This window comes from Pollicipes pollicipes, unplaced genomic scaffold, assembly GCF_011947565.3.
Source record: "Pollicipes pollicipes isolate AB1234 unplaced genomic scaffold, Ppol_2.1 Scaffold_7261;HRSCAF=8764_pilon_pilon_pilon, whole genome shotgun sequence".
NCBI lineage: Eukaryota > Metazoa > Arthropoda > Thecostraca > Pollicipedomorpha > Pollicipedidae > Pollicipes > Pollicipes pollicipes.
Genome location: NW_023597054.1, coordinates 43,260,527 through 43,271,511, shown reverse-complemented (window position 1 = coordinate 43,271,511; position 10,985 = coordinate 43,260,527). Strand labels below are relative to the sequence as shown.

General features: G+C 52.6%; 2 protein-coding genes across 2 annotated transcripts in view; one reads left to right on the top strand and one right to left on the bottom strand.

Annotated features, from left to right (window-relative positions):
* Nucleotides 1–556: 556 nt before the first annotated feature.
* LOC119112093 (dnaJ homolog subfamily C member 25 homolog) lies at nucleotides 557–10,482 on the bottom strand. Its single transcript, XM_037236099.1, has 6 exons — nucleotides 10,221–10,482; nucleotides 8,386–8,527; nucleotides 7,658–7,846; nucleotides 6,280–6,462; nucleotides 4,824–5,019; nucleotides 557–3,870 (listed from the first exon to the last, which is right to left on the bottom strand). The coding sequence occupies exons 1-6, from the start codon at nucleotides 10,321–10,323 to the stop codon at nucleotides 3,682–3,684; spliced, it is 1,002 nt and encodes a 333-aa protein (XP_037091994.1). The 5' UTR covers nucleotides 10,324–10,482; the 3' UTR covers nucleotides 557–3,681.
* Nucleotides 10,483–10,541: 59 nt separating this feature from the next.
* LOC119111476 (techylectin-5B-like) overlaps nucleotides 10,542–10,985 on the top strand; it is a 2,415-nt gene continuing 1,971 nt past the window's right edge. Inside the window, exon 1 of the mRNA XM_037235294.1 lies at nucleotides 10,542–10,553. Coding sequence (XP_037091189.1) covers nucleotides 10,542–10,553 — 12 coding nt within the window. The remainder of the gene's footprint in view (nucleotides 10,554–10,985) is intronic.

The following is a 10,985-nucleotide window of genomic DNA, read 5'->3' as shown; positions in this document are numbered from 1 at the left end:
AGTAACCTTACGGAGGCTTCTACTGCTCACTGCTGCGGATTTTAAGTCATTGCACTGAACTGATGCTCATTTATTGCTCACCGACCACGTCGCTCTAAGTGGCGCTGATCTTTTTTAGGAAAACGCGACGCCAATGGTCACGTCCCATTTATGGAGCGTCAGCGACCGCATTCGCCACATTAACGCTCAGGGGCCGTGGCACAACCGGGACTCAAACGCGGGCTCCTCACGTGGGAGCCCGACACTGACCACTCGGCCATTACGTCCCCAAGCGACGCTAATTACGGGGCAAATCAAGTCATATGACTAGAATGACGCGTCTTTGCGGTAGACTATTGGTATTGCGGTCGAAGTTTGGCATTTTTCTTCTGTTTCAGTCTTCTGGTTGCAGTTCGCACGTGATATGGCGACGCTCTGCTTACAGCAATAACTGCGTGCTGACAAGAGTCGTAAATAGTTCAAATGAAATGTTGCACCACTTTTGCACCCACCGCGGGTTGGCCAGCCCACTAAGATAAATTTGCCCACTGCATTCTGTTCTCTTAAACAGGCTGAAAAAACTTGGGTTACTTGTATTACCAAGTAGAAATCATGGACACGTCATAGCGCAAGCGGTAAACTCGTCGAACCCAAGCAACACTCGCACAACGAAACGCAGTCCACAGACAACAAAAAGCAACAGCCACTTCCCGTCGGCGTCAAACTCCCGCCACGTCGGTCTATTGGGGAAAATTGTTAGTTTTGACCAGGTCAACACAATTTCAGCGATTGCAACTTAATACCATGTAGTTGTGGGTACAACATTAGCAGGTGAATGGACGTCTCAGCAAGTGGAAGCGCCGAAGCCAATTTTTAAGCAGATTTTTCAGTTGTCGCCATGGACTTTATGCGCATTATCCGAAAGTTGGGGCGCCACAGCATAAACTGCCCCGTGCCTACATCAATGAACACGGCAAAGCCGAGAGCGCTTTTTGAAAAAGTTCAACACATATCGTAACGCGGATAACCAATTTCTTCGCACATCAAAATACAAGGGCTTAGATTTTACTTGGCGGCCAAAGTGATTGATAGAGGGACGCCACAGAATGGTCCTCTCACTAGCCGCGTGTCATCGGGACGAGCTGCCGCACCTGCCCCAACCCCAGGACTGATAACCTGGTGAGGAGCTTACGTCCCACCCAGCGGGCCCAAAGGTCCAGCCGAATGTCTTGTGCAGCGAAGAAAACAGTGATTTGCTCTCCGGTTTTTACTACACTGTTTCAGACACTATGACGGGGTCCGCTGTTGTAAATTCGCAAAATTCTACACAAACGACCGAACACGTCATGCGCAATGGAAAATTGTCGTGGCAAGGAGTTTGACGCCAAGAGTAGAACAGGCCAGCGTATGGGACACCGCATTCGGACAGTGGTCGGATGAACGCCTGCCGTCTATCACGAGACGTGATTCACAAAACAAATATAGCACGTTAAGCAATCCTGCCCGCATAGTGGTCAGACCCACCCCATGTAGACGCCATCAATGGGGAGAATATTCTGGACTCCACTTCAAAATCCTTCACTTCTTTGGCGAAGCAGCCTTCACTGGTAGGCCTTACTCGTTGGCATAAGGGAAGTCACACGTTTCCTGATTTCAAACGTTAAAAACCCGAAATACCAGCTTTCGCCGCTAAGTTCTGGCTTTTCAACGATGCAATAAATTTCCGGTACATATCTCCACGGCACGCGAACTAAGGCATCGCAGTGGGACCTTCCAGCGCTCAACACATCTCAACAAAGATCACTCCAAATTAAACGGCCGAGTGTATTCCTGAACAAAACAGCTAGTGGAGCCAAATATAAAACAACTCTGCCACGCACCATCCCAATTGTAGAAGGCAAGGCTGGCATCTTTAGATACGGCATCACCGAGCGCTCGGATGACGCCGATCAGCTGGCGACGCACATTTTGTCCCGGACCAATGCACGAGCAGTCGGCGGCCACTCGAGCAGGGTGGTAAGAGTCACATTGCCAGTTTCCCACCCTTGGTGAAAAAGCCCCCAAAACGCACACGGACGTAAGCCAACAACAAAACAAACCGACATCGCAGCACATTCACTTTATCGCTGAAGGCTCCGGCGGGGTAGGAAGGGATCAACGGCCAGTGCCCTATCACACCGCGATGTGTCGGGACTGAAGGCTCCGGCGGGGTGGGAAGGGATGAGCGGCCAGTGTCATATCACACCGCGATGTGTCGGGACTGAAGGCTCCGGCGGCCTAGGAAGGGATCAACGGCCAGTGTCACGTCACCAGTGTGTCGGGAGTGAACAAATCTGAACCTGGACCAACTCGGCAGGTGATCACGCACTGCCAATTCATTTACAATAGACGGCCTGAACCTGACCCGTCCCCCCTCCCTTGGCATGATGTGTCCAGGACGTGCGCTCAAACATCTATAAAGTGAAGATATACGATTGTAAGATATTTCAAAAACACAGGAAAACGCTTGAACAAGGAAACAACCGCAATCGATGACACAACCGCAAGTCCCCAGATCGGATTTCCCCATGCAACCCAACACCACATCCCCTACCAGTATAATTACTGCAACGCACTCCAGTAGAATCTATTATGCTCTTTCACACGAAACGGAAAGCACAGGTCTCCCTCCATTTTCCCACTTCAATCCGGAGGAACATATCGGTCCCGGCGCGGCAAGCGAGATCTCACCCTCCACGCGGGCCGCCTCGGCACACTTTGGCAAGACGACCGACGACGGCGGAGCCGCACCGCGGCGACCGCCCTCACGACTGGCGCAGAGGTCACCGCGCGAGCTGCCGACGGCCATTACAGGTCATCTATGAAGCGTAACATAACGCAAAGCTCGAAGAAGGGAGCCTTCGTCACAAAGCTGGTTACAGCTGAACAACGGTAGACGAGGCGATCGCTACAGCCAGCTGGGCTTCGCGTCGCCAGTCCGCGGTAAGTAGAAGCACACAGCCGTGGCATACGCCGGCGGGTCGCGGCGGCACGCAGCAGCCAGCTGTGGAGCCCAGCCGGCGGAGACGTCGGCAGCGGTCGAGGAGCCACGCCACTGCGGACGGAGCGACCGCGCGGGCCCCTCTCCGGTCCAGCGACCGCCGGCCGCCACACAGCGGACAGGAGCAGGCTCCGCCACAGGTATGGCGCTCTCGGGGCCGGATACCTCACAGGATCGCTCAGCGACTGGGCGGCACGCCAGGCTAGGTGGTGCCACGGGCGTCCGGCCGGGCTCGGCGACGACCCCTGTACCGGCGGAGCGGGAGGCGACTCGCGCGGCTGGTGCGGCGCCAGGCGGCACAGAGCCACGACACGCCGCCAGTCCGCCGCGGACCGCAGCACGTGGCGGTAGCCGGGGAGAAGCCTGCAGTCTGGCGGCGACGGCCCCGTACCCACGGCGGACGCGCTGGTCGTCGCTAAGGCTCCGTTTTGCGCAGCTGAGAGGTGGAGGAACAACATTATGAGGGTCACCGCTGGGAACGCCGGCATGCTGGTCACGGCGTCTGGACTATGGCAGCCGTCAGGCTCCCGGGACAGCAGTCGGATTCTTCAGATGTCTCTGGAAGCAATTGGAATGGCGAGCACATTTCACTGGGACCTTGACCAGCAACTCAACTGTCCAGTGTGCGTCGCTTCAATTCGTTACCTAGCCACGTTCAGGTATTACGAGTCGTCAAAGTACATGCGGCCAGGGCCGTGGTTCTTCATGTAGCGTCGGTACTGCTTGTGCTGAGCACTCTGTGCCAGCTTGAGCTTCATCTCCTCCTCCCTCTCCTTCTTCCAGACGGCGAAGACGTCACGCTTCCAGAGCTCCATCTCCAGGTACTCCTCCTTAGTGTCCTCCTCCATCGCCTGCCAACGGACACAGGCGCGCTCAGAAAACGGCCCCGGTCGGTGCAGGTCGGGCCACCAGGCCTCCGGCAGCGGAGCTGGTGACGGGAATCGAGCCACGTCTCCACGGCAGACGCAATAAAGACGCCCGCAAGAAACGTGAGAACACGACCATTTGCTCTCGGATCCCGTGCACCTCAGTGCCATTATTCCTGTTTTATTCACGAAAAAATATGACTTCAACTTGAAGCATGCGTGACAAGATGATGGTCACGCATTGCCAAACATCTGAGACATGCGTGACAGGCTTATGGTACAGGAAAAGCACTTGAGTTCAAGTGAGCAGGACAACATGTAGGTCTCGTTTCCAGGTGCTCAGCAATACTTCCATGGGGGGGGGGGGGGGAGTGGGTACTGATGATGTCCTTATATCTATGGACACATCGTTATTATATTGATCCGGAAGGCAAAGAGGCGCCCAAAGAGGGGAGGGGAGGTGTCTCGGGAGTCCATGGACGCCGCATCCCTCCCCCACTTGACTGTGCCTCTGAACGTTTTCGAAAATCGGACGAGTTATGATCCATCCAAAAAGGACACGCTGACTCCTAAGGTCACGCTTTGCCTCAAACCACATCAGTGGTCGACCGGAAAAGCTCCGCCCTTCCGACCGTAACAACTGGCACTACCCACCGCGATACGCCAACTCACGCCGATTCGTTGAATCATTACAACTCGGAAAACTGCAGCAGGCACTACGAACCCATCGGAACATCACCGCGCGGGGCAAACGAGGGACAATCAGGAAACGCACGCGGAACAGGAAGGCGGCAGCTTGTGCAGAACAGCACGCAAAACGTGTATGCCGACGGCCTGAGCATGCCGCCCGGGACCAGCGTGAAGGCTGACCGACTGGACATGCTCACCAGCGGCTCAGGGGCCGGGCCGGCCGCGGTGCGGACTCTAGCGCCACTCACATCGAACTGCGCGCTGGACACGCCCATGTAGCGGCGGATCAGGTACAGCTTCTCGTCGGTGCCGTACTCCTGGCCGAGCAGCGTGTACTTCCAGAACCAGCGCAGGTACCAGAGCAGCCAGACGCTCAGCGTGTAAGGCAGCAGCACCAGCTGCACCCACAGCACGCTCGTCACCGAGGGCTTGGCGTAGCCGCCCCTGGGCACCAGAAGGCGGTGTTTAATATTCGGCCGCTCGGGTGGCACGGATGTCGATACCCTTTTCACGCTATCACACCCCCGGCTTGGAGTTCCCTGCGTGTTGCCTCTCCCCTTGCTCACAGTCGGCGAATCAGCGTCGGACCAGGCGGCGGTCACCCAGTATCAAAGCGCCTCAGGCTTCACAAATGGGCTGGGTAGGTAAGATACTGGAATGCGGGTCAAAAGGCAACGGATCAGCGCCAACAAAGTGCGTGCGGAGGCCGCCGGAGAGTCAGGGTTGTGGTGGCATGTATGGCGGTGACATGGCCTGGACACCCTACTGGACGAATTTCGAAACGCCGTGGAAAGGGCGACAACGGCCAGTGACGAGCCCCGGCCCAGGCGCGACCTGTTGGAGACGGTAACACAACAGGCGGAGGAGGGGGGGGGGGGGGGGGGGCAGCCTACTGTCAGCTGCGCGACACACACCCTGGTCAGGGGCTTGTGGCGAAAGTGCGGACTGCGGGACCGGCTTCACGCGGACACCCGGGGCCAGGTGTTCACCGAGCGCGTTGGTAGTCAGCACATTACTATGCTGCCAAAAAGGCTCACAAGTCTGGGACCTGCATCCAACACCACGTGCCGTACCCACACTGGTCGATGACTAGTGAACATAACAAAAGAACGACCTCGTTTTGCACTTAAAAATACCGCATTTCGCCGGTTCACTGCGTATAGAAAGGTTAGTTTAACACAGAGCAGCACCAGCAGGGCACATTTCCCAGCAATGCTTAGCATTTCCACACCAGGGAAGCCATAAAAATCGCAGCCATTTCACTTGATTCGCCACGACATGGGAACTCCAACGGCCACCTGCCCGCCCACTCCCAAGCCTGGATACTCTCCTATACACGCACGCGGAAATGTCCACTACGTGCTCACATAGTAAACCTCTACAACGCAGGCGCTTTTCCCCAGCATGACAGCCCAGAAGTGTGCGTCGTAAACGGCAGCGTGACGGCGCAGCAGCCGCCGGCAGGTCAACAGCCGGGCCCGTCACGTTACCGCCGCAGACAGCACGCGGCCGGCGCGGCGGCAATTATCGACCGCGGCCGGCCGACTTCCAATCAGCTGTCACGAGCGGCACGAGCGGCCGGCCGCCCCCGGGTGGCGTGACAGCCGATCGACGGCGCTCGTGTCCCCTCTCCCCCCGCTCCGCCCCCCAGTTCCGGGCAGCAGCGGCGGCCGCCAGCGCGCCTGGCATGGCCGCGTCCCCTACCGGATGTCCATCTTGTCGCGGACGATGTCCCGCAGAATGCGCTCCTCCTCCTGCCGCGCCTCGTCCTTGCTCATCTTCTTGTTGCGCTTCAGGTGGTCCAGCAGCTTCTCCTCCTTGGCGATCTGCTGCGCGCGCAGTCGGTACTTGGGCACCGTGACCAGGTACCGGATGGCCGTGTCATACCTGCCAGCGCACCGCGCCGAGTAAGCCAGCTACCGCAGAAACTGCCGGACCACGTTCTATAAAAGCTTTGACATACAACAAGCGAGCACGCAGGGTGCTCATACTCAGCACCTAATGGTGCACGCGACCAAGAGGGCTTCTCGACAATGTCATGTGTTGGCCTGCTCTGCGAACGCTGCGAGATTAAGGACACCCAAAGATCATAGTCCCTTGGACCCATCTATCCGGCCAGAAATCGAGCCGCGACCACCAGCGGGACGGGCTGATTACATTCCGGGTTTGCGGGAGAAGTGGCCGAGCATCGCTGCATGGCATACCAGGAGCTGCAGTCGCAATAGCGGTGCCCAGAAGTCACATGTTCAGCTGGGAATCGGCCCCGGTGCCACACATGGGAGCTCGCATCGTTAACCACTGGACTACATCGTCTCAATGCCATAAATCTTCGGCGAAATTCATACAACCTATCCAGAGCCAAAGGCTTTCTACATCCAGCAGCATTCAGTCAATCAATGACATATTACCAGCAAAATACAGCACAGTTGGTTGAACAGGCTCTGCCACAAGCGCTATTTCCTTTTTTTTGTTGTTGATTGGAGTTGACGGGCGCGCCGACTGCGGTGGTCATTTGGCGCCCATAACGAGTTTTGTTTTATCTATCTAATGAGCCGCATCAATGGTCCCAAAGTTGATGTGTTTTAGAAACAAAAAATCTGTTGAGAATTCCAGAAATGGTGAGCCATCTCCTAGCATATCAGAGGGTAAGGGGAAAATCATGCTGCCCAAAGTAACGTTGGCGTTCTTCCGCGAGGCGCGGACAAGATATAAGGATATGGCGAACGGTAAGGACAGCACCACATCGATGACAGATAGGTTTATCGGCTCCCTCCAACACATAGCCATGGGTTGCGTTCGTGTGCCCGATGCGTGATCTGCAGAGGATCGCCTCTTCTCGCCGCATTTTGCGGAAACAAGAGAACCACTGACCCAGCTCACGTTTTATCTCTCTAAGCTTATTACCATCCATCCGATCCCAACAACGCTGCCACTTGTCGTGCAGGAATGTTTTTAGTGCAGGGTAAAAGTCTCTTGAGCGCTTTTTCCAGCGTGACTTTAAACCAGCTGCCACACCCCTCAACTGCACCCCTACGCGGTCTTCCCCCGCGAGTCCGCACGTCGCTGAGAAGTTGCTCCCCACCTGGTCCAGGAGGTGAAGTACTGGATACCCGAAATGATGGTGATGGTGACTGCCAGCACGATGCGAATGTCCACTTTGGGGGCCATGCGGCGCCGGTAGTAGCGGTAGTAGTGGCTGTAGAACTCATCTGGGTTGTCCAGCATGTAGTCATAGTCGCTCCGTGATTCGTCATCCTTCAGTATCTCGTAGCTGAAAATCGGGGGTAACATGAGAATAGCAGAAGGCGCATGCTGAGGCTGCAGCATCCTTTACAAGCATCATTTTCCAAGATGCACATTTCCTCTGTTCAAGCCGGTGACGCCAGTTCCGTTCTTCGGTTTTGGCAAAGTTGTTCCCTTCCGCAAAATGGATCCCCCAGCCCTCAAAGTAGTGTGACACCAAAATGGGCGCTCATCAGGTCCATCACCAACAGGTCAGCTGGATGGAGCACTTGCCTTCTGATTCACCCATCCATGTCAGGGTAGGTTTGAGTCACTTTAAGTGCTATTTGCCCCCAACTGGGATGGCCCACAGCTGGTGGCAGTGGCCGCGCTTAAGGCCAGGTAACGTCCGAGGACAGGACAGACCATGCCCAACATTGTGGCATATCAAGCTTTAGTTACAAGGTTCTGCTACTGGCCTTGAGTTTCATGTTTGGAAATGCAAAAAGGCAATTACACACCATTGCTCAAACATATCTTGCCGTGACATTGGTGCATATATCATGGTAAGGACAAAGCACAACTTACGCTGTGGCGATCTCTCGGAATCTTTCGGATGCAGCCTCCTTGTCTTCGGCACTTTGGAAAAGATCTGGATGTGTTTTCCGAGCCAACTGACGGTACTTGGAGGCTATTTCCTTCTTTGGAGTGTCTCTTGTAACACCCAGGACTGGAAGGACATTGGAAATGTGATGAACCCACTGAACACCACCAATACACACGACAATGTCATAGTTCATATCTCAGAAATAAAGATGTGCGCAAAACAGCATTCCATGTGATTGAAACATGCATAGATTGATGATGAAGATAATACAACTTCCTCTCGATGGCTTAGTGACAAGCATAATGGTCTGATCCCACAGCGTGATGTACATGTATGGGTACTCTGGGCTGTGTAATATGTACATGGTTGCTTCAAAGCAAATCACATTGTGGTCCTGATCCACACCTGCAGTTCCTGAACTTCCAGAGGAGGAGAGAACATTTACTACCACAAAATGCATTATTGGTTTTTACAACATGACAACTATCAGTTGTGTTTTACTCATGGGCTGGGAAAAAATGAAGTAAAAACTCATTGGGTGAAAGACCATTCCTTGCTGCACACCAAGCCTTTTAAGCGCAGTTTCTCCATCCAATATACTCTGAGTGATAGGTCTGATCCACAGCAACTAATCATCTAACCCGAATGTGATTATCTATGATCACAATAATTTTTTTATGAACAAATAGGTGTGGGCCCATGTTAAATTTGGGTTGGAGCACAAATGAAGCTAAAATAATTAAAACCTTCAAATACATATGAATACTCAGAACAGGCCTGGTAACAGTGATAAACACATCATGAAACCCATGAGTAGAATAGAGATATTAGGTTAAGCATGTAATCAGTATCAAACATAAACAATAATGCATGCATTGGCAGCATAACACACCAAGCTACTTGATCACAGAAGTACACCTTAAGAACTGCCAACAGTTTCTGAGCCATTCAGAGGCATCACCAGGAAATGATACCAGAGAATGGGCAGCTGATTCTCCTCATACTCATGACTGACACTTAGGGAAAAGGGCAGAACAGCCCAATGGAGATGTCTAGTGCAACGGGCTGTGCTGATATATGCCTGGCACATGCACATACATCCCAGACTGCAAACAACATATATTATGACAAGCATATATGGAGTAGCAAGAACATCCCTGTAAAACTTGACGGCATGTACACCACAGACCTGGGCACTCACAGTTTCATGCATAGCCACCACCAATTTCAGCACATAAATTGCCCATGTCAAGGAATCATGTAGCAGTTATTTTCAGGCAAAAATGCTCTGAAATCATTTTTCACACAAAATTGTCTGGAAGTTCATTGAACTTTGGGATGGGCTAAGCTTAGCAGACTTCTGCTGGGTTCTGCTCACCAATATCATATAGGCACAGTGAATGGATGTTTTGCAGAATGGCATACATTCTTAAAAAGTGGAGCAAACCATGGTCTCATCTTATTTTGGCTTCACCAAAAGTCTTGCTAATCCTATCACAACTTAGAAGGTGGCTATGTACCAGCCTTAGACGCCCATAAAAATATTAGGGGTTCGCAACAGATCCCCCTCAAAACTCTCAGAAATAATCTTACCTGACCACATCAAATAGCTCAGGTTTTTAATGTGCTACTATATTTGACATCAAGTATCCAACCCTCCAGATAAAGGGGAAATGAAAGCATTCACACTAGCTATGCAAGCAAGCAGGCTCTGAAAGGTTTTCAGCCATGTTCTGACATTAAGAACTTTGCTCAATGCACTCGCCAGAACGTGACAATGAAGAAATGTGTTGTCATGTCATATCCCATAACTCACCATCATAACAGTTCTTGAGGCCACAGTACAGCCCATCAATCATTGAGAACGCTGGCTGAAAAGATACTGCGAGGAGCACAATAATGCACAGTTTGGCCATCATTTTGAAGGCACTGTTCACTTGTGACACAAAAATGCAGTTATCAAGATATCAACCGCCCGTCCCAGTAATCCTTCGACACCAAGCAGTCGCCGATAGGTCCCGAAACCACGTTTCCGCGAAGCGCATCGCCGGCGGCAGCAGCCCAACCCACACCGCCGAACTGGCAGCCACGTATACAAAATAGCTGCGACGTTTCACCAAGGCAAGGTAATCGGAATATGAGAGGAAATGTATGGCTAAAGTACTGCTTTATTTCCTCCTTAGCGCCATCATACCTATTCATCCATTTCTCAGTTGCACTATGAATTGATGCTAACGAACATGTTCGTTAACCCAATAAATCTTTTATTTTTGTTGAATACGTGATTGAATTTACATGGTGATGGTTTTCAACCAGATTAACGAAGATGCTGCATCGGCTGCAGCACCAGGCCCATAACACTATCTTGCAAATGCTACACTTTCCTGCCAGAATATCCTGCTATTCTGGCGTTGTGAATACAGGCGTATAAAAATAGTAATGAATTAAAATGCTCTCTGTAGTTCTGTTGGCTGTAACTAGTATTTTTTCGGCGTCTCACAGTCTAACACTTCATTTGCATGTGGTAACCATGGTCACCAATTTGTTGATCAGCCTTTCGGACGGCCTTCGAAAACTTTAT